A 23,799-nucleotide genomic window follows, 5' to 3' on the forward strand; every position below is an offset into this window, starting at 1 on the left:
GGGGCATTACGGCAACCCGGCGATGCGCGGCGGCACCGGGGAGCTGCGAGACCAGGGAATCCGGCTGAGAGACGCAAACCCCTCACTCCGGGCTCAGCGTCATCCCATTGGTTCCCGAGCTGCTGGTTTAAAGGCGAGGAGAGCTCGGAGCTCCTGGAGCCGCACAGTTCAGACGCAGACTCTCGGCCAAGTTGCCCGCACGCTGGGTGGGTGAGGCTCGCACACCGCAGCTTGGCGTGTCCGGAAAGGAAGAAAGGAGAGGGAACAACAACAACAACAACAAAAAAGAGCAGAAAAAGGGGGAAAGGAGCCTGACCCAGCCCTGCAGCCCCAGGGGGGAATCATGGATGTGACCATCTCTCAGTTCATCTTAGAAGAATTTGATGTCAACTGCAGCCTCCTGGATTTACAAGAGACCGTTTTAGAGAGTTTCTCAATCTCTTTCCTGGGCTTTCATGGTAGGAGACGTTACTTAGCACAGGGCTCCGAAAAGCTTTACGGGGGCTAAGGTTGGGTTTGCTTTGTGATGCAAAGTGTGTTGCTTTCGTGTGTTTTCTCAGCTGCTCCTTTCTCCCTCTCTCTCTCTTTTTCTCGCTCTGAAGGTCTGTACTGTAATGCCACCACGGATCAGATCGGGACCTGCTGGCCCAGAGCCTCGGCGGGGAAACTGGTGGAGAGACCCTGCCCGGAGTTCTTCAATGGGATCAAATACAACACCACAAGTAAGTGCGAACTCCTTTCCTTCTCCCGCAGATCTGATGCAGAGGAAGCACCTGGGGAGATCCAAATTATTATTTCTCCCATGAAAGTAAGAAAAAAAAAAAAGAAAAAAGAAGGGAGCGTTTCCCTGAGAATTAACATTTCCTCCACATTCCAGCCTGTATACTCAAAATTCCTGCCTGGAATGATGCGCATTTCTCAGAAGCGCTGACTTTTGGACACGGATTCTTTTTTTTGTTCATCGTGTTTGAGGCAGATTGGGCAAAAATGCTCCCATCCATCCAAGGAGGATGTATTGTGCTGGCTGACTCTCAGTGTGTTTATATGCAGATATGTGTGGCTGTGTGCGTGTTTTAATGTTGCAGTGCTTCAGCTGTTTGGATTATTTAAGATCCTCTGGCTTGCAAAGCGTTAAGACCGAACACTTCACTGTATTCTGAACGGGCTTCCCCTTGGAGAGACTGTGTTTGTGAATGGGGACAAGCTGGGCTGGGAGGTAATGATGAGCAGAAGGCTCAGGGCTGGGATCTGTTCAGTAACTTCGTGTTCTCTTTATAAGACCGGGGTGGCTGCATCATTACTGCAAGAGAAAGGGGAGAGGGTATCAGGAGGCAGATGGAAGTCAGAGCATGGGAATATGGGGGCTCCTTGGAACTGATGCTTTAGTCTTAGGGGCAAACAATCGCTGTGACTCACTCAGAATGCATTATCCAGGCTGTCGGACCCAGGCACTCATTTCCTTTTCCTTATCTATCAATATTGTTTGGACCTTTCATTAAGAGGTTTCCATGCACTGCTTTCAAATACGTCTGTCCTACTCGTTTGTCACTTCTTTTTCCTGCTACTTAGGGCGCCTTTGGCTGGGAGCATTTCATTCTGTTCTCCATTCCTAACTGTTGTTCAGGTGTTAATCTCGTTTTCAGGTGGTGTTGCTTTCATGGCGCTAGCAGTAAAAGCATGGCCCTCTCAGCTTAGACGTCATTTTTTAACTTGCTGAAAGTCAATTTCCCCTTTCCCCAGGTCAGACAACTAGACAAAAGTTCTGTGCCTGTGCTGTGCAAAAGAAAGTGTCTTTCCAGGTTTGTTCTTAGGGACCAGCCATCCTTGCCTTTAAGCAAAGTAAGAGATTAATCACTGCAGGATCGCCCTCAAATTCTGCATTCTCTGACCCGTGTGCTTTGCAGTAAGACAGGTGGGAATAGGCTGGGTTATGCTGTCTGTGGTTATGGTAAATAGCCCACTACCTTTCCAGTCTCAGCTGAGACAAAAAAAAACCAACCCACAACCATTCTGAGAATTAAGGACAGTTCAAACAAGAACAAGCGTATCAGAATGTACCCTGAAAGAACAACCAGAAAAAGGTACACGGAAGAAGTATGAGTATTTTCATTCTGTTTCCATTTCTTTGCTGCAGGATGTCAGTATTTCCACCGGATTATTTTTGTTCCTCCAAAAAGAAAGAATGAAGGGGGGGAAAAAATGCATTATAGATGATTCGTTATTTATGTCATGAGCACACTGGAGAGAATTTAAATGCTTTTCCTATGCACGGAATAAAACAATCTTAAATACCCCAGTGTATTCTGATGAACTCTGTTAATGCTTCCAGTAGTTCATCCCTGGGCTGATGTAAAGTTCTTCTCTGATCTCTCCTTTCCAGTGATTCTTGTGTTACAGTGGCATAAATCTTCTTAAATACATTGTTCTCAAGGCAGTGGCATGTTAATTTAAATTAAAGTAATACTGATGAGGTTGGGTGGGTTTTTTTTTTGTGGTTGGTTGGTTGGGGTTTTTCTTCTTCGGAATTGCAGAAACAATTTCTTGGTCATAGCGTGGGAAAATGGACATTTTTCTCTTTCAGTATAAAATGTGAGTATTCGTTTTGAGAAAATGCATGTCTGCAGGTTGGGCTCATCGTGCGTGCTGTACTGGTGCCCGGATGCAGCAGTGTGTGTAGCTTGCAATAGAGAACTAAACTACACTCCAGCTTGCAAGTGGTCTTAGACTCTTCCATTTGGGTAGCTCTTCCAAGCTGTGTCACAAAATGGGAACAGGAGGACTACCCCGAGATTTGAGTCAGCTTGTACAACCAGTAGCTCACTGGCGGATAAAGGGTACTTGGTTAAAGCTTGGAAAAGCGGTAGGGCAGCAAGTTCAGATCTGAGCAGAGAGGTGCGATCTCTTTTGTGGTTTGAAGGACTTGACAATTACTACATGCAGAACATGTCCATAATCTGGGGAGGCCAAGAATTCAAGTTTAGATGTTGTACCGAGGGGCACGGTTTAGTGGGAAATACCGGTGGTAGGTAGATGGTTGGACTGGATGATCTTGAAGGTCTTTTCTGACCTTGGTGAGTCTATGATTCTATGATCTGACTGCTTTTATTTGCATGGTTTCATCATTTTAGGATGACTAGCTGTCCATTTGTGGAAGGACTCAAGGTGCTTAAAACCTAAACTGTGCCCCTTGTGCTGGTAAGAAAATAGACACAGAGAACTGATTAAAACAAACAAAGGGAAACGAAGCATGCAGATTTCAGAGGTGCATAACCCAGCTGCAAAGTCAAGACTTGGTCAGGAGATGGCTGGGAGCGGTGTGAGATTTCTGCCTTGGACAGGGAGTGTAGTTCTGTCCCGTTTTGTTTTACATTTTGAAAGGGCAAAGGGAGATTTGATTGCGTGTAACATTGCACCGAGTTGTCTTTGAGAGACAATTCAGGCACGTATAGAAAACTTCACGTGAAATGCTTTTTTTCTTCTAAGGGCTTATCCAGTTCTGGTTTGCAATTCAGCTATTTATGGTACTGTATTTGAGAGCTGATGCCTTTCAGGAGCTGTAACACGGTTCTAGTTGTGTTTTCACAACTGTTATGCTCTGACCATCACTCTCACTCAGCAACCGTGAGTCTCCAGATGCGGATGGAGCACCCCAACACCCTGCAGCATACCAGCACCATTTAACAGAAGGATGTTGGAGTCAAGAAAACGTAAGAAACAGTGCATTAAGAAAACATATCCTGCTTGCCTAGTTTTTCATAAATAAACCTTATGAACCTTATTTTTCATAAGATATTTCCTTTCTAACTGCAAATAATTCCCGCGGTGATGTGCTTGTGTGCCTGTGTTTCTGCGCGTCCCCTGGGAACTGCTGAGTGACTCAGATAAGTTTCAGCTGGATTCATAAAACAAAGTCTGTCAGTCTGGGAGTATTTTTCATCTCTGACACTTTATTACTTTTTGGGTTTTTTTTTTTCCCTTCCTTATTTGAGAAACGTAGTCATGCTGACAATTCGAGGTCTGGTTTCTCTGTAGCATGATAGGTGAATACAGGCAGGATGTTCTTTGGCCAGCCACCTGAAAATGATACTATCCACTTAGAGCTTTACTTTTTGGCAGCAAAGCTGCTGCGTTAAACCTAGAGGGAAAAAGTGAAAACCAAGGGGAAGATGTCGGTGTTGGTGCAGTGTGTGGCTGTGCACTTGTCTCTGTTCAGGATTTATATTTAGCTAAGGATGACGGTATCGTTGCTGCCCTCTACATGTGTTTATGCTTTGACAGCGTGAAGCTTTTATTCCTCTTTTAGAAAACAGATTAATTCACTTATTAGGGTATCCTCGAGCTCGATTAATTCAGCAGATGGGCAGAATAAGACTTTGTTCACGGCTCGCAGAAGAGGTGGTTGTACATGTAAGTGTTTGGAGCATGTCACAGGGTAAAGTACATCTACTTCAGCTCTTTCCTTTCACTGCAAATTGCCATTTGTAATGGGGAATTCCAGGATCAGTGTTCATCAGATAGCAAGAGATGGCTCTGGTAGCCATGAGTGGCTGGTTTGAGATTGGCTACAGCAGCCACTGCAGCAGAAGGGGCTTTGTGGTGAGACAGCTCCCTGGGCCAGCTCAGCCTGTCTGGTGGTGGTCGCAAGCCAGAGATGGAAGCATTGCAAGCCTCTGGCCTGCACATTATGGTAGTGTAGCAGAAATGCTAAGTCAGGGCTTGAAGCAATAATTGAACACCTGGTAGGAAGGCAGGGCCACCCAGGGGAGCTCAGCTGCAAGCGATGCACCTGAATGACCAGAAGGGGTGGAGCCAGGATCCACCCCTTCCCAGACCTCATTTAAGGGTTGGCAGTGGAGGCAAAGGAATCTTGCTGGAGATCCTTGTGTATGTGAGGTCTTCTAAAGGTAAGCAGCTTTTTCTTCTGTGCCTGTTGCTAATAAGGAAATCCTCACTTGCAGCAACTTGGGACCTTGCTGCTCTGCTGTCATTGCTGCACTTTCCATCACATGACAGTTATAAATCTATGTGTTTGTAGGTAGGTATCCACATTGAAGTCTCTGAAGTCTAAGTCAGCAGAGCTCTGTTCACTAAAGGTGATGAAGCCTGGGGAGTCACTCAGCTTAATTTAACAGGCCAGACCACCCCAGTAGCCCATGCAGAGGTGCTAGTGCCACGTGGTATGTCCAGGATATCTTGCCTGGTGTCTGGCTCCTGAGCCTCTTGTAGGTTTGTGTTTCATCTTCTAGGCTACAGAGGCATCATCTAAGGAAAATCATACATTTGGGCAACCAAATTCATCCCTGGGTGTCTGTTGAGCTGAAATAAACCCAACCTGGGAACTAGTCTTAGGAGGTCACGCTACTTCTGTGGTCAGTGGGGACAAAAGGTCTCTACCACGCTCTCTGTAAATCCCATCTCCCTCTCAGTACAGGAAAGCTCTTTGGGATAGGCACTTCACATGAGTGTTTGGGGTATTGCAAAAAGCGTCCTCCTCATTTTCTCCAGATGCTTTGCTGCCAAAAATAGGCACACAAGCACCTAATGGGGCTTTGATCCCTCATTGGCTGTTCCAGGGATGTGCTCACCACCTTTTCCTTGCTGGGCCTACAACTGGATGCCGTTTGGAGAGGGCTGGTGACTTAGCAGCTGGGCTGCTGTTTGTGTGCCCAGACATGGGAGAGAGAGACCCACTGGCACAGGTATCACAGCTGCATCTGTTGGCATGACTGGCTTCACACTAGAAGAAAACCCCCTGCAGCTCTTTGTTGCCTCATTGCTTATAATCTCTGTGATGAGGGAAGGGTGAAGGAGTGAATTATAGCTTTTTTTTTTCCCCTATGTTCCTCTTTTAAAAGGGGTTAAAGAGATCAGGTTATTTTTAAAAAAGCTAATTTTCAGAGGTTACACAGCCATTCTTTCACCAAGACCTAACCTGTGCTGCTTTGCTTTCTGATTAATTATTGTTCAGAGTTCTTCTGGAGCAGTGCTTTTAACCTGCATATAAAACACGAGCCTTGCTTGGAAATCATCAGTCTCAGAGTCCTGTTCAAACTGTACAGATAAGAACTGTCCTGGTAATTACAGAAATGTGCATTTCTCTAAGTGGCTGGCCTGGAGGCTCAATTAACACTTTCACTCGTGTTTTACCTGGTGTGTTTTACTATCCTGAGCGATTCTGTTGATCGCATATAGACAGCTTAGTTTTTCCTGAGTGATTATTGGGGTTTGTGTTCCAAGGGCTGCGTTTTTAGAAGTCAAGTCCCTTTGTGACAGATGAAGATGGTTTTTGCTGTGGTGGCCGTTCATCTTTAGGGAGAGAAGGGAATTAAATGTCCACCAAGACTGCCTTGTCAGCATGAGTGGCAGTTCCTAGAGGCACAGCCAGACACAGCAGAGGGGTGGGCTGAGGAGAAGGATGAGGCAAGAGGAAGTGTCCAAGTGGAAGCCAGCAGATGCTGAGCAGTGCTGGTGGGCTGCCATTTGGACCACAGGGCTCTCTACCTATTATTTCATTGCCGAGATGAGTTTTAAAGGTCGTGTACAAAACGTTCTCCTTTTGCTAGGCAATGCATGTGTGTTTTTAGACTTAGAAAAGTGTTACTAAGCCCTAAAACTGCTCCCACCCCTTTCCCTCCTCTGCAACCTTGTTAATGTCTGGAAGGCTTTCACCCCTCTGGACTCTTCAACGACTGGAGGAGATTTGGGTTAAGAAAAGCTGTTCTGTAGCCAGTTTTAATTATGGACTCACCACAGAACGGCAATAAAAAAAAAATGAAAGCCTGCAGTTCTGCAGAAGCCATGCTGGGGTGACCAACACAGTATTTGCCAGTTAGGGAGTCAAGAGAACATGAAAGTTAAAGGGAGGAGATGGATGAGAAATGGGGGGAAAAAAAACACAGCAGAGGAAAAATAAAGCCGGAATTGGAATTCTGGAGGAGGGAATAAAACATATTTTTAAGCTCATAAAACTTCTCTCTGAGGAGCCTGAGTCTGCGGCTGATGAGGTCAGCTTGACTCCAGCGGAGCTGTATCCGGATTAAAACTTCAACCATCTTGGTTCATTTTCTCTTGCTACTTTAGGTTGGGTTCTTCCACAAATAAAGCAGTGGGAAGCTCCTGATTTCAGTGCATGCACAGGTGGGGCAGGCTTTACATTTTTTTCCTCAACTTTTTTCTGTTTTTTTTTTCCCTTTCCATTGTGAAGCATAATTTGCAGTAAAAGATCTCTCTGCTTTTGTAGTTGGGAGCAGAGTGTTGAAAACAAAAGAAGAAATGAAAATAACTCATCTTTCCTGCTACTATCATCCTGTGAGGTGCGTGATATTTATTGAGCGCAGAACAGAAGTTAATTGCATGTAGTAAAATAAGAAAATTGCTAATGCTGCTTCCCTCGTTTGAGGGACCTTTTCTTCAGCTGATTAAATAATGGTTAGTATTTTTGTTCTTTGCTAGCAAGCTATGAGCTGGCTTTGCTATGATCCTCTTTTGCCTAGTTGGGATGCTCTGAAGCTTAGGCTTGATCTGTGTGGCAGATTTGACACATTTCCTAGAGCCAGGACTTGCTGCTGCTGTTCTGATCCTATAACAAGGGCAGTTGGCATTGGCATAGCAGCTGGTGGTGCTTTGCCCTTCAGGGTGCTGGCCTTGAGCTAGGGGCAGCGGGCTCATCTCCTAGGGTTGCTTGGAGCAGTGGCTTGTTGCAGTGGGATGGGTCTCTGAGACGGCCCGAGCCCTGCAGCTTCAGGAGGATCAGCAAACACTGGGTTTTTGGATGTTGCCTAGTGCACCTCTCTGCTTGCCTGAGCAAGCTATTGTCTAAACAGCAACATGCAGCTGGCCAACAGATGAACTGAGGTTCTGTTTCTTACCACAAATCGGGTATCAGATAATACTTGCACAGTCGTGTGCTTCTGGGTCCAGGGGAGGTATGGAGGAGGGAACCGCTCATGAGCACATGGGAAAGGGCAAGAACCAAATGTATTACAGTGGGATACAGAGCTCATCTCAGAGGGTCAAAATGAGAGGAAGCCAGACTCTCACGTGGATGTGGGATTTCTTTTTGTTGTTCTCAGTCATGGCTTTCTTCCACCTAGCCATGCTGTTTGAGGATGAGGTCTGAGAGCTTGCTGGAGAAGGTGTAGCCAGGCTGTGACTGTGACTCATTGGCTTCCAGGGACTATCACTGGAGGCATGGCACTGAGGGAATGGTCACCCGTAATTCTTCCTCTCAGCCACAGGGTGTCACTTAAAGTGCAGGTAAAGTGTCCACAGGCATCTGCACTGAGACACCTGGGGGTGAAATGATGGATGGAGTAGTGAGAACTGGTGGGACCAGTGGTCCTGGACATTGTCCTGCTGCAATCACTGACAGTGCTGCCTTAGCAGCCACCACATCCTGCTGGGTGGTAAAGAGGGCTCCCAGAAGGGAAGCGGGGACCTGGACACAGTGGAGGAGGAGGTGGAGGATGCTCGGGAAGAGCCCGGCTGTCCTTGGCCTGGGGGAGTGCTTGCTGGGCAGCAGGTTGCAGGCTGGAGGAAACAGCTGGTGCTGGTTTCACCATGACTGCTGAAGGAAGGGAAGTGCTAAGCTCAGTTCCCAGGCAGGTGTGTATTATGTCAGAGGAGCTGTGCAAAGCATAGTGCTGCCATTTCAGGTGGAGCACCTCCATGAAAGAAGTGGGCAACTTGCAGTTGGGTGACAGAGGAATTCTTCCTTGTTGCACACCCCATGCTGCTTCCTGTTGCATCCTTTCATCTCTCCTGCCTGAGAGGGACTGTTGGATTCCCTTTGAGAACCCTTAGGTACCTGGCAGATGCTCTAGATTCTACCTCTTAATGAGAGTAACAAACAGATATAGGAAATGTGGTGCAATAGATTCCCATTTGTGACTGCTGAAGTTGCCTGTTGCCAATGGGAAGGCTGTTCTGCAGGTTAGGAAAGCCAAATCCACTAGATTTCAATGGCTATTTGTATTTCCTTTGTTTTTCAGTATCTTTGCTCTTCATGTAATGGTGACTTTTTTCAGCTTCTGTGGCTTGGAAGAACAGTACCTTTAAGCTGTGTCTGGGTCCCAGCAAAGTTTTAGCTGCCACTGTCATGCAAGACTTTGCTTGCAGTCTGCTGTCCTGTGAAAAAGAAGCTCTCATTCAGTTTTGGACCACAATGCTGCTTATTACTTGATGTCAGCTTGTAGTAGCCATTCTTGGTAGCTTGGGAAGACAATGAGAAAGATGGTCTCCCATGGAAATCTGAGGGGAATTAATTTTTAGTAGATGTTCTTTTTTATTCAGTGCTGTTTAATTCCTCTCAGATGTTACTCATGGAGTTTGTAACCAGTAATCTCTTGGGACAGATTCCTAAGATCAATAAAACTCAGACTGCTTTATGCTGACTAAGTTCTGCAGTGCCTGGAAACAAACTAGAGGGCAAGATGCTGCTCCGTAAAAGACCTGTAAAATAAGAAGCAATCTATTGAAGCAAATGATAAAACAGTGAGGCAGTTTTTTGCTCTTAAAAATAAAAGTCTCTCTAGACCTCATGGAAAGTTTTCCCTGGGAAAATGACAATCATATAATGTTTGGATTGGAAGAGACCTTGAGAGGTCACCTGGTCCAACCCCCCTGCAATGAACAGGGACACCCACAGCTCCATCAGGTGCTCAGAGCCCATCCAGCCTCACCTTGAGCATCTCCAGGGATGGGATATCCACAAATTTGCTGAGGGTGCACTCAACCCCACTGTTGATGTTATTGAAGAAGATGTTAAAGAGCATCGGTCCCAGCACTGACCCCTGGGGGACACTGCTGGTCACTGATCTCCTTCTGGACATAGAGCCATTGACCACCACTCTCTGGGTACAGTCTTTCAACCAGTTCCTTGTCTGTTGAACAGTCCATCCATCAAATCCGTATCTTTCCAATTTGGAGAGAAGGCTGCTGTGGGGGATTGTGTCAAAGGCCTTACTGAAGTCTGCTGTCGTGTTTCAGCCTGGCAGGTGGCTAAGCACCATGCAGTCATTCACTCAGTACCCCCCCCCNCCCCCCCCCTTTCCAAGGGGGGGGCGGGGGGGAACAAAGGTGGAACTTGTAGGTTGAGATAAAATTATTTACTAAGGTAGAGAAAGGGATAAAAATTATGACAAATATATATACATACATTTATGTATATCTATAACAAGTGATGCACAAGCAATTGCTCACCACCCCCTGACTGATGCTCAGCTAGCCTCTGAGCAGTGGAAGAGAGAAAGAGATGAACTCCCACCTTCAAAACTACTTCTGTGTGGTGTCATATGGTATGGAATATCCCTTTGGCCAGTCTAAGTCAGATGTCCTAATTCTGTTCACTCCCAGCTCCTTGAGCCCTTTGCTGAGAATGGCCTTGGCTCTGTACAGCACTGCTGGGCAGCAGCTACAAACATCAGTGTGTCAGCAGCATTGTTCTTCTCCTAGAATGAAAAACATAGCATTGCACCAGACACCCTGAAGAAAACAATTCCATCCCAGATGAAACTAAGACATCCATGTAGATGACGGCAGTGACTTTTTCCCTGGTCCATTGATGCAATTACACTGTCATAGAAGACCATTAGGTTCCTCAGGCAGGATTTGCCCTTGGTGAAGCCATGCTTGTTATCCCATATCACCTCCTTCTCTTCCATGTGCCTTAGTGCATCTTCCAGGAGGATCTGCTCCATGATCTTCCCTGGCACAGAGGTGAGGCTGACAGGTTGGTAGTTCCCTGGGTCATCCTTTCTACCCATCTTGGTCTTTGGTTACAGTGGGAGGGCCATTGCTCCTCCAGTCCCCACCTTCCCACCCATCCACCCAAGGGCTGTGTGAGGAGCAGTTATCAGTGAAGAGTGAGACAAAGAACTGTGGAGTAGGTCAGTCCTCTCCTTGTCTGTTGTTACCTGCCTGTATTGCTTGCTAAGGGGGGCATGCCTGCTTGGACTTTCCTTTTCTGGATGATGTACCTGCAGAAGCCAATGGAAAATGGAAGAAGGAAGAATCTTTCCCAATGTGCCTGCACTCTCCAGAACCCTGCGTAGCTGGAAAGCACTGACCATAGAGTGACACATAAATTAGGGCAGCTCCTTATCCTCCTGAGGCAGCCAGGGAGCAGGGATTGAGATGGAAAACAGAAAACATGCTATGGAAACAAGAGAGACAAAACAGGAAATCACTTTTTTAGTGCACTGCGACCATCTCAACTGAACTTAGATGTGAACTCCTACTGACTCTTTTTCTCACTGCTGAGAGTATTTAATTGTTAGCAAATTATGCCCCTAATACCTGAAACATCACCATCTATGTAACGCAAAGCACACGATGATTAGCCATTCCTTCATCCAGGGTCTCCAGGCTTTACACCTGAATTGCTGCTTTTCAACTAGAGCAGCTAAGATGGAGTTTGCAATGAAGGGTCTGTTCAAATACTCTGGTTTTTGCACTGATCTTGATACATTTGGCCAACTGTTTTGAGCTCGTGCACTTGTTCTCTGAGTGGTGTGGGGCTGCAGGGAGCCAGGTGACTGCTGCCAGCTCATGGAACCTCTGTAGAGTTAAAACCTTCCATTGTTCATTACTGATGCTTTGCACTAAAGAAAGCCAGGATCCCATAGATCCATATTTCCCCCATCTAGTGGGGTCTTCTGCATGTGAATAATTCATATTTAGCACGTCTGCCTCACATTGGGCCTCCCTAAAAAATTAATATTTCCACCTGTCAGCTTGCAGCACTGCGCCAAAGTTGGTTGTGACTAAGGAAACCTTTGCAGCACTAAAATAAGAAGGGTTGTGTTTTATTGGATTTGTCTTGGTTTGGGAAGGGAGAGAAGAAAGATCTTTTTGCATCTGCACTCTGCTTTAAAGCCCCCTCAAAAAGGATGGGGTGGACCCAAATGTATCTAGGATGGTGCCCTGCATTTCCCATCCTGGAGGAGAGAAGCTGTAACACTCTGAATACAGATACTTGCTGCGGGTTCCGAAAGACCCTCACAAAGGTTTTTTTTCTTATAGTTAGGTCATCCCTATCCCATTCTCAGCCTAGCTTTGCCTTTTTTATCCTAATCTTTCTGTAACGCCTTCATCTCTCCTTTCTCCTGTAAAATGAATTCTGACAACAACAATAATAGCAATTTTATTCTCTCCCAAGGACTGTTTAGGGCTTTCTTTTATCCATTCAGTGAATGCTGAGGGAGTAGAAGGATCCATGAGCCGCACTGGAGAGGCAAGTCTGGCAGAAGAGGACAGGCATCATAGCAGTGTGTTTCAGTTACATTGTCATGAGTGTATGTAAAGTGCTCTCTTGTAACTAGAAATGTGATAAATAGCAGTTTGATTTTTCAGTGAGTGTGTGTAAGGTACTGGAGATCCGTATTTTGCTGATTCTCTGCTTAGATTTCAGCTGCAGGCCCATGACTGGGTTGCTGTGATTACAGCAGCACTCTATGGGCAAGCAGAAGTAGAGCAACTGATTGCAAATACAGGGCCCCAAGAGAACTTGTATTGCTGTTTTTCATCGCTTTTTCAGCTGGTTAGGTAACCTGCATGCTTCCTGCCTACCTTGCCTTGGTGTGCTACCAGAGCCCTGTTCCTGGCTCCCCATTCCCCAACTTGACCAGGTGCTGAAGGTGCCTTTAATGGGGCAGACACATGAGGAAGTTACTGATGCTCTGCGGACCATACGGAAATCAACCATGAGTGCACTTAGCTTCTGGTAAACCTGAACTAAAATTCATTTTCTTAAAAGTCAGGGAAATAAATTCATTTGGTAAGTTGGTTGTCTGTCCAACTCCTTGCGTTCAGGAGTAACTTTGACAACTTTGCTGTGATTTAACCCATTTCTTCTGGAAATGAAGTGTTTCGGCTCAGTTTCCTGTTGGGATTCCATATATTTTACCTTTTGGTCTATGTAATTGCTCTGCACCATCTTGTTTGCTTTACTTCCCCTTCGCCTGATTTCTGGGGAATCAAGTGAGACTCGCAGGGCACTGACCTTTGTCTTGTTGCCATGTTACCTTAATGAAAATCAACTGGAAAAGGCAGGGCTAATTGCTTTGATTTAATCCTGTACTGTTGATGACTCACTGATGGCTCTTTCTGGAAAGCAGATACTCAAGGTAGAAGGACTGGATAAAAATAGCTTTCTTCAGATGAAGTTAAATAGTTTAAGTGCTGGAAGTTTTAAGTGTCTAGGTTCTGAGTGTTGTGTAATGCTTGGAGGAACTCTGACTTTTATATCCACATCTGCTTCCATCTTGGGGTAAGAGGAATAAACCTGCTTTCCAGCTCTCAGCAGGAAGCACCAGTGACTTGGTTCCAGATGTCCCTGTGATGAGCGTGGAGCTTGCATGCAAGCAGTGAGGTAAATTTTTGATGCGGAAGTCCCCTTCACACCTGGATGGCTTTCTGAAGCCATCTGGAAATGCACAGGTCAGATACCAGAATTTAAAGTTTTCTCATCTTATTGGGACCGACTTGTTTCCAGTGCTAATTTCTTTCCCTTACTCTTAAGGGGAAGGAATTGCAGAAGGCTACAGGAAGAGTGCAATTATGAATAAAAAAGGACAGCAGAGAAAAGATTGGGCAGAGGAAGAGCAGGGCATCATTCTGGCAGGCTGGGAATGAAAAGGGATAAGATAAAAGTGAGCGGAGACAGAAACCTTGTGCCTGGAGAAGAACATGAGTTGAGAGTCACGGTGGGAATGGGTGAGGGGGCAGTTTCTGAAAACAACTTTACTGAGAGGGTTAAGTGGTTTTAGCTGCAGAAATGACCTCATGCAGGGATTGTGGAGAGGTGAGCAGCAGCAACCAGCTCCTAGATGGGTGTTGAGGGGTTGGATGGAAAGATGGCCTCAGACTCAGTGCTGTCAAAAAATGCAGTGTGTGAACCCATATGGGTTCATATGGGATGGGGCAAGCGTTAGGAGACACACAGAAGGCGTTTGTGGAGAACAACTTCAGTGCCATGCATGCCAACTGTGAGACAGCGACCAGAACCTGAGCTGCCGCCCCAAAGAGCTGAGAGTGAGGGAGGGGAATTGTTGGTTAAATACCAGATACATAGAACGTATCTGGATCTAGAATGTAGCACAGATATGTGCTGTATGACATCCAAGGATGAAATAATGGTCACAATTACCAACAGCAGTGTCACCTAGAGCCTCTGAGCAAGCTAAAACTCAAAAAATGAAAAAAATGGCAGAGCCAGTGTATCTGTCTTGCATATGAAACGTTGTCTGCCTTGATGTTTAGTACGTTTGGCTTAAGTGCTTCCTCAGTTTCCATGCTTCTATGAAAAGAGCTGTCCATAGTTTGTTTCTCTTAATGATCTGTTGCTGCCTCTCCTCTGTCTTTCGTGGCCTTTGAGTTGTTGGGCAGGCAGGCAACAGGAGCACAGCCCCACACTAGAACTGATTGGTTGTGACTAATTGCCTCAAAAGAGCAGCTTTCACTGGGAACACAAAGACCCAGCCATGGTTTGCCTTATGTGCCCAGGAATCCACTAACGTGTGGGGTTGTTCTGGTACACGGCTGCGGTCGATAGAGAGCGTTTGTGGTTGTGCCATTTGAAAGGGGTGGTAATAGGCTGGTTTCACCTCTCTCTGTCAGAACAGAGAGTAAATGAGACCCCTTTCATACCCTGCACCTGACCTCAAGCACGATGCTTCGGTCTCATGTCCTTCAGTCTTGCCCTTTGTAAAGTACCTCCAATAAATCAGGAACTCTGAAGCCTTACAGCTCTTTTAAAGGCCTCCGCCGTGATTTTTTGGTTTAGAGTGCAAGAAGTTCTCTGATAAACTGTCACCTTTATTCCTCAGTGCCATTAATTTCTCTGTCTGAGAAGGACAGTTCTGAGGACAGAGTCGGTGTTTCGCAGCCCTTTACAGGAGTTCTAATACCGAGGCTTTCAGATGTGCAGGGTGCTAAGTAGACTGTCAGAATTCAGTACTGAAATATTACTGTCTCCAGGGCTCTTTTTTGGTAGTAGAATCTTCTATTTTCAATAAGAAAACATGAAGTGAATGGAAAGCATCCTTTTGCGTGGTTATCTGGGAAAACGAACATTTGTGGTTAACGTATTCAGAGTTATGAAAGAATCCGTGAGCTTAAATTTTTAATCTAAGTGATTACTACAGTTGCCAATGTATTTCTGTATTTGACCACCTATTTTTGGAGTTCATCTGTCGCTCTTGGTTTTGTTTTGGTGCAGATTTGCTTGTCTCTAGCACCTGCAGTTTTTCTGTGTGCCAAAGGAAACGCTTAGTTATCAAAATCATCTTTCTTCTGCTACTTGGTGCTCTTCTCTGCATTGCAGAGTTGTTTCCTAGGCTACATTTGCTACCGTAATACATATTCTGTTGTCAAATATCCTATCCAGTGGGTTTTGTCTCATTCCTTGATCCATTGAAGATAAATTATTGAACTGTCTTGCTTTATCAGTGGAGATTGTCTTCAATTTCTGTAAACTGAGCTCAGTTTTGCAAGTAATGTTTTTTTCTGAAAATGCATTTCAGATGCATCATTCAACACTGTAGCACAAATGAAGAGAAATTCAAACTCTCAGGCAATGATGGATCTGTTGTAGCATCAAAACAAAGACAATATGCTAAAAGTAAGCAACCTTTGATGAGGCTCTGTATTTTCATACTAAAACCAAAGTAGAGGGTATGTTGACTTTCTAGAGGCTTACTGCCTATCTGATATAGGAGACCCACAAATACAGTTGAGTTTTCCAGCAGAGGAGGAACATAAAGAGAACAGGGAAAGGGATGGGTTGTCCTTTTTCTATGCATTCTGGGACTTTGCTTTGTCACTGGGATTATACCAGTTATGCCAGCTGACCTTATCCCAATGGTTTCTGTCCATCCCAAAGCCCAATTCATGGACGTTAACCAGTTCACAAGTCATCTTCTGGTTTGCTGCACTTACAGCAGTTGTTGGCTTTAAATTGGTATCTTTTGGGTGCTCCTATTCAGTGGTCATCTCAGCAGCGTGTGATGAGACACAACCAGAGCCGCTCAGTTTTACTGCTGCAGTCCTTATTTATGAACAAATGTCATTAACTTTCCCAACTGTTCAACCTTCACAGCTATTTCCATCAGCGGCAATGACTGAGACGAGCTAATTACATAGATTATGCAATTTGGTTGTGTATCATACATATAATTTTGTAATGAAGGAGGAGTGCTATGTAGAAACCATTTGCATCAGCCTGCCTTTGGCTGCAAGGGTCTGGCAGGAAGCTTTGCAGGAGAAACTTTGCATAAAATGGCCAAATAAGAGTCAGGTCACTGATAACAACAAACAGCTTGAGACAATTCTATGTCCATTTGGAAGCAAGTGCTAATGTATTAAAAATCTAATTTGTGGATAAGTAGCTCTCAGCTGCAGCACTACCAATGTCCTGGCTGCTTAAACGGATCTGATGAATGTATGAGAATGTAATTGACCCTCTGCGGTTTTTGAAGAGCTGATTTCATTTTTTGCAAGGCCAGGTGAGCAGTTTGCTGTGCTGTGTGGTTTTTGTCATGGTGTTGTTTGCAGTATTTTTTGTCTTTTCTTCCCTCCTGTATGGATAAGGTCATTGATGATTACCTTCATTCTCCTTGTGCTTCTGTAGTGCCTTGGGATCGGGTCTTTGGTTGACTCTAGACAAGCAATGGAAAAGATGTTCTTTCCCCAGGCAACTATTAGGAGGCTCTAGAAAGGCCTTAGCAGGCCATAAGATGTGGCATAAACACAGAAAAACTCATTCTGCCATTTTTTCAGAATTCTTAGAAGGTTGGAGATACAGTTACGGGGACGGATTGATGCAGGAGGGCTCAGGGCAGAGCACGGCCTGTTGTAGGTCAGAATCTCTGTGCACTTCACCCAAGCCAGCTCATTTCTTAGTGATATATCCCACTACTAAATGGAAGGAGATGAGTTTTTTCTCCCAAGAACCATGGTCTGCTTTGCAGTCCGGAGGTGTGATTTCAGCTGTTGGCTGCTGCAGGTCCACCTGTAGCACCTTGCCTCAGTGCCAACAGCATCAAATCTACAACTGCTCCACCTCCAGTTTCTGGTGCTCAAGCCCAGCTGGGGCAAAAACACCTGGACACGTGCTCTCCCTGCCCAGTTCAGTTGGTTGCATTCCCATTGCTTGTTGGTAGATATTGCCAGCAGTCATGATTCTCTTCTAGCTGTTTTGGTCGGCAGCTTGATAAGGACTGGAGATCTGCGCCTGAATTTTAAGTGAGTTTTAAGTGCTTTAAATTCAACACCTGGCCTATTGCTAAATGGGCTGTTTTTCACTCTCAGAAAACCATCAGGATTCATTCAGTGTGCTGCCTGAAAGCCATTTTTGTCTCTTAGCAGCTTAGTGAAGTCCTATGGAGAAATTCCCTTTGCCTGCGGCACAAATCCCTTCCTAAAATAGAGACACCAGGCTGAATTGCCTTGTTATTTTTACCTTAAGTTCTAGGTTGCTTGTCTTAGTTCAAAGGATATCAAAGGGGATCTTTGTTTTCATTGAAACAAACTCGCTGATCTGAAGGAATTGTCTTCATTCGCTGCAAGTATTTTTATACATAATATATAACTACTTTCCTGGAGATTCTGAAGTCGTGCCCTATTTAACACGGTCCTAAAAGCTGCACAAAAAACCTGAATGTGTTTCTGCCTTCTCCAAGTTTGCTCCAAAGCTGAACCTCCCTCAGTTTTCACCATCTGCTGCTATCAGCTCATGATGCAGTGATGGTGCCGTGACACCTCCGGGCTTTCCTTTGCCAGCTTCTCTCCCTTCAACTCATCTTTAAGAACTTCAGTTTCCATTGAAGCAGCATTTGTGAATCTGCTTCCCTCACAGTTACTGCAAGGCCATCAACCCCAAGCACTCCGGGATTCTGTGATCTCAGTGTTTTAATTCTGAGGTCGGTGACTTTGGCTCATCCTGAGCCAGTGGTAATTTCGGGATGGGAAAAATGTTTCCATGGGCAGTAAGTAGTAAATAGAAAGATGGTGGAAGGATTGAAAGGAGGACGTGTGAACTGGCTGCTGTCACATGTAATCACACGGTATTCTCTGCAATTGGAAGCATCTTGTGAATGGCTTTTGTAAATGATTTTCAGTACTAAAGCAACAGAGGCACTTGAAGTAATTGGTCTATGCACGCTGCATTGTAAATCTGTTTAAACAGAGATAATGACCGATGCTTTTCTCTTAGACTGAACTAATTCCCAAGTAATTTGCTGAAGCTGAATGCTTCTTCCTGTTGTATTCTGGATGTACAATCACGTAACAGCTAATTAGGGCGATTAGCTGAATTTCACAAATGATGATCAGAAGAAACTGTTACATGATGCATATCGCATCTCCTTTATGTTTCAAACTCAATGACAACAAATCATAGTTAACATTGTTCTGTCATTAGAAAATCTGCTGACCTTCTTCTATTGATTTGATCCAGAGTTAAGTACTCTCACACCAGAAAGAAAAAGACAATTTTGTCCTAAACCCTTCATGTGTAATTACAGAAAGAATCTGTTTGCTGTAATACATAAAGATGTGCATTCTGTTTTAGGAGGAACAGAATTAAAGAGAAGTGCGTGGAATGATCTTATGGTACATGCAATATTATTGCACACGATGGGTGCCCCATCCCTGGGGGTATTCAGGGCCAGGCTGGACGTGGCTCTGGGCAGCCTGGTCTAGAGGTTGGCAACCCTGCCCACAGCAGGGGGGTTGAAACTGGATGATCGTTAAGGTCCTTTTCAGCCCAGGCCATTCTATGATTCTACGATATAATTAAGATCAGACACCGAGAAGAACAAAATTCTTGGTGTCGAATTCCTTAAAAAAACCAAACCAAAACAAAACCTTTAGTGGGAACTCTCCCAGGGTACTGTAATTGTGTAACTGGCAGCAGGGTTGTCTTTTATTCACTAAAGTTTCACTTGGGAGATGCTATGCAGCAAACCTCTCCTTGCAAATTGCAGCAGGTGAAAGGGAGGGTTCAGCTGAGAGGTTTTCTTTGAGTGCTTCTGTAAGAGCTGTTTCTTCTTGGTGTGCTCCCTGAAGTCATCCCTTCACTGGAAGGGATGCACAATGGAATGCGAGTGGGATCCATTCCATTGGGTGGATGCGATGGAGGTGTGTCCTAGAATCGCTGTTTTCAACGCCGAGTCAGAACTTATCGCTATGGATCATCACACAACACTTTGTTCTTTAAAAAAACAAATTCAGCATGTAATTTCGTGTCTTTATTCCTCTCCTTCTGTCTCGTCTAGAGGCAAGGTCTGACCCACGTATGGAATGATATGCCTTCAGGGGAGGTGAATGCACGACTCAAGAAGAAGCTGCGTGCCTTCCAGAAGGTGGAAGGGAGAGGGCAGAGCAGTGTGAGACAGACTGGGTCTCCCCGCTGCAATTTTTAAAAATAAAATTCCTAGAGTAAAAATGGAAACAAATAACGTTAGGCTTTAATAGAACAGCACTTACTTAGGCTCCTGAGGCACCGGGCCAAAATGAACGTTTCCAGAGGAAACTGTAGAAGTGAATGCTTATTTTTCTTACGGAAGAGGCTTCAGGATCTGAGTGCTCATTTTGATGCTTTTATATTGTACTACAGATTATTTTCCTGTTCGCATTTAGTTAGAAGTAGGTGTAAACTGTCACAGCCAGCATGCTTTTCAACACTACATAGCATTTCTGTGCCCTGGTTGTAATGTGAACGTGAAGGCTGTGCTGCCATAAAACATAATCCACTGCTCTGTAAACAACGTTCCATCCTAACTTAAAGAAGTGAAGAAGTTAATTGACCTATCAAAGGAAAAAAGCCTGGTATCACCTTTTCCACCTTAAATATATAAGGCAGTAGGAGCTCACTGCTATTTGGGAAGTGAAATCCAGGTTGCGTTGCTTAGAAATTAAAGATGCCTCTTCATGCACTTTGCATTCTTTGAAATCCAATGCAGTTTGTCCATTCACATGTTTTGTCTTCTCTCTTCTACAGTGCAGTTGTTTTTGGCAAAATTGGGCACTGAGATTTTGTGGTTCAGTAGCAGAATATGAATTAAATAGTCCTCATTTGAATACTCAGTGTTTAAATAGTACACACTCCATTTGCTCTCTGGGAGCAGTTCCATAGTTGGAGTGGAAAGGGCGCTGGGAATAAATCTGTCTCAGCGAAGGGAATTTAATTTGTGAGTGCTCTGTGATGTTGTACTTCTCAGAAGAGAAAAATGTTTTACTGAGGAAAGTATAAAGTGACAAAATGGGAGAATGTGGAGTAAATGGAAGTGCACGGTGAGCACTCAACATTTCTCCTGGATGGGTTAGTGCTTTCAGATGTATATTGATCTTCTTGCTTTCTTTGCAAGGAAATGGTAAATCTTTTTAAAGTCGCTTTTTTGTTATTTTTATTTTGCTTTGTGTCTTCTGAAAATCCTCCTCTTGCATTCCCACTGTAAGCAAGCAGTCTTCTTGTCTATCTCCCATGTCAGCATGACAGGAAATCTGCAGTTGATTAAAGAGCAATCAAAGTCAGCTGCTGAATGATAGGAGCTTTCCATGACTTCCTGCCTTATGGTCCCTTTGTGCAGTTACATGTATTACACTTCAAATCTGCCATATGATCGTGCATCGCCAACTCTTTTTTTCTTCTCTGAACACGTAGAGCATTTTCTCCCACCCAGTGTTCTTGGCTGATGTCCTTGCTGGATTTGTCATTTGCCTAAGGGTAGCGCTGTGGTGAGATGCCTGCCTTGCTCTCCTCACCTCCTCCTTCCCTTTCCCAGTGCTTCATTGGTGCTTATGTTGTCCTTTGGGAAGGTGGTGCTTAAGCCAGTGGCTGGTGAGACAAATTTGTGTTTTGAAAGCCTCAATTCTAGAGCTCAAGAGAAGGCTTACGTAGTCAGCCTGGGGGGAAGGAAGGCACGGGTGTGATATGTAGAGAGAGACTTTCCTTTTCCTTAACGTAGTCACCTTTCCCTCTTGGTTGGAACAAGCTCCTGAGCAATCTCAGTAGTGGAAGGGGAGCTTTAACATTCTGTGACATGGCTCTGATGGCTTAGAAACCAGCAGACACAAGCTTGGGCTGTTGTGCACACTTACAGTATCCACCCTCCTATTTGCAAGATGTGCAGTGTTTTGTGTTGGTAAGAAATGATTTGTTATTTCCATCCACTTCCTTGTAGGCGTGGAACTGTGGGGTGTCAAAAGGCAGAAGAGACCCCATGGCAATCGAAGTTTTGGCCACTGTTGCATTAAACTGCTGCCCAGATGCTTTTGTATTACGTTGACCCATGTGAATCATAAAATGGCTTAGGTTAGAGAGGACCTTAAAGATCGTCCAGTTCCAAGACAGTGACTTCTCCATAGAAAGAATGGTCCTTAGTGTGCCACACCACATTCACCAATCTGTGGTGAACCTACAGCCAACTAAAGTGAGGTGTGACAGAGATTGCCTACCGATCACTCCTAGTCAAAATGAGCCCGGGCTTTTAAGATCCATCAGAAAGCATAGCCAAGAAACGAAGCTGGTGAAGTGCTTTTCTTAGACTGTCACAGCATGTGCTGACAGAACCCATTATACGCTGCAAAATTAGAAGAGATTTTAAAATCTCCCCTCTCCCTCCCATGCCGTTTCAAACCCCCAAAGAGACAATAATTATCAGCTGATAAGAAAGCACCTTCCCACACAACAGCAGGTTTTCTGATGACGGATGCATTGTGCTAATAAGGTTATGTCAGGGGAACAGCCTCTTTTCCTCTTTTCCCACCTGCCTGAGCTTGTTACAGATTAATCACGGCCTTCATGGCCCACATGTGGTCGCTCAGCAAATTGTGCACATGGGCATTTCATATAAGCAGAGGGTTCATTAGGGTGGGAGCTGGGAGATGCCTTGGGGAGCTGCACCGACAGAGAGCACTGCAGACAGCCCCATCTTGCACTCAGAATGCCAAATGCACATCTTGGATCCCCCTTTTCTGAGTCAGAAGGGATTGTGTGCATGAAGACAACCCCCACAAAACAACGTGGGCTTTTGCAGTTCCCTCTTAGAACAGATCTCACACTTGATCGCTTCCTTTGTGCTATCACTTGCAAATCGAGTAATTTTGTGGTATCTATCCAGTCCTAGTGTACAGAAGCCTAACAGAAGTTCTATTTCCACTTAAAGTTTTTATGCGTAGTGTCCTAGAGGAAGGGATAGGAACGTGATTCATTTTTCGTGCTACACTTTGGGGAAAACATGCAAATGTGGCAGTGTTTACAGCAATGGAAGCAATAATATAAGGCAGAGGAGGGGGAGCCCTGGGTAGTTTGGAAGTTGGGCATTCGAATTCAGCACCTAACAATTAATTAGATGTTATCAACATAGCACGTAGTGCATTTCCAAAGGCAGCTGGTGCCTGCCTCTCTTCTTACCAGGTGAAACATCTCTGGACACAGTGTTCCCTGTAGCAGTGCTGCGCTTGGTTTGTGTTATTTATTCAATTAACCTTTTGGAGCTAGATTCAGGGGTGATCAGAGAAAAGCTGGTAGACAGGGAGGCAGAACTGGAGCTCAGGCTCAATGCTCTTTAACACAATTTCTTTAACAAATGTTTTCTGTTCCTCTTTGAAAAGAAAGAAGAAAGATCTGAGGTGGGCGTTGCTTTTCTCCTACCAAGTGTTTTCATGCATTTGTTCTTAAACCTTCCTTATCCTGCTCCCCAGTGGGAGAAGGAAGGTATTTATAGGGAGAAACAATCAACAGAAAACGTAGTGCTATTATTAGGAGTAATAGGACTTTAAGACTTGGAATTACTGTTGTGTTTCCCTCTATCTGCAGGGGCTTTGCTTTCTTATTTCCAACAAACCTGATCTGCACCAGCTTAAAGGAGCTATTTATATCCTGTCACATCAGCAGTCATCTCCACAATCAAAATTCAGGCTCTTGGTGTTGCTGAGTATTTAGCTCATCCTGCGGGACAGTGGGATTAGGGAGAATTCTGTGTTATTTCTGTCGCCACAGAAATTGGAGGAACTTGCCCCTTCTCATCCCCTTTTGAAGTTATATTTTTAGGAAGAGGACTGTGGCTCAGCCAAATGGGCTGGCTCATGTCTGCCGAGAAGCACCTGGAATTTTTAAGCTCTTGTATCATGTTTAGTTATGAAAGCTGGCAGGCACAGCCACATCAGTGTTCACTGCCCATCAGTGTTACACCACCCCATGTGTAAGTGTAACAGGATCTGAATCAATCTGGAAGACTGTAATTTTCTAAAAGGCAATGATTCCTATAATCATTATGTACTAGATCTATGATCTAGACAAGAGTTGGGAATGAATAGGCCACCAACAATTAAAATCCCTGCAAATCTGTATGACTGTTCGGTAGACATTCGTGACAGCCAAAACCCAAATGCTGATGGTGTGGTAGTCAGGTGTTGCAGATCCTTTGGACCTTTTAGCAGCACTAGTTCCCTGTGTCACATGTGACATCTCCCTCTGTGTTCCTCAGTGACTCTTGTAAGGACCCTACAATGGGTCACTCTGGTAGGCATCCAGATGAGTCTTCAGTATCTCCATAGAAGACTCCACCATCTCTCTGGGCAACCTGTTCCAGTGCTCTGTTGCCCTTATTATAAAGTTCTTCTGCATGTCAGTATGGAACTTCCTATGTTCAAGTTTTAGGCCATTACTCCTTGTCCTATTGCTACACACCCCCAGAAGAGCCTGGCCTCATCCATTTGCCTCCCACCTCCCTTTAGATATTTATAAATGCTTACCAGATCTCAGTCAGTCTTCTTTTCCCTAGGCTGAACAGGCTC

General features: G+C 44.8%; 1 protein-coding gene across 2 annotated transcripts in view; it reads left to right on the top strand.

The window, feature by feature from the left end:
- CRHR2 (corticotropin releasing hormone receptor 2) overlaps positions 1–23,799 on the top strand; it is a 138,069-nt gene that overhangs the window by 41,791 nt on the left and 72,479 nt on the right. Inside the window, exons 1-2 of one of the 2 annotated variants that reach the window (XM_021388441.1) lie at positions 110–458; positions 603–722. In XM_021388441.1, the coding sequence (XP_021244116.1) occupies positions 344–458; positions 603–722 (235 nt within the window). In that variant the 5' untranslated portion in view covers positions 110–343. Of the gene's footprint in view, positions 1–109; positions 459–602; positions 723–23,799 lie in introns of those variants that run through there. The other variant, XM_021388439.1, reaches the window with a different exon arrangement.

This window comes from Numida meleagris, chromosome 2 (genome assembly GCF_002078875.1).
Source record: "Numida meleagris isolate 19003 breed g44 Domestic line chromosome 2, NumMel1.0, whole genome shotgun sequence".
Classification (NCBI taxonomy): domain Eukaryota; kingdom Metazoa; phylum Chordata; class Aves; order Galliformes; family Numididae; genus Numida; species Numida meleagris.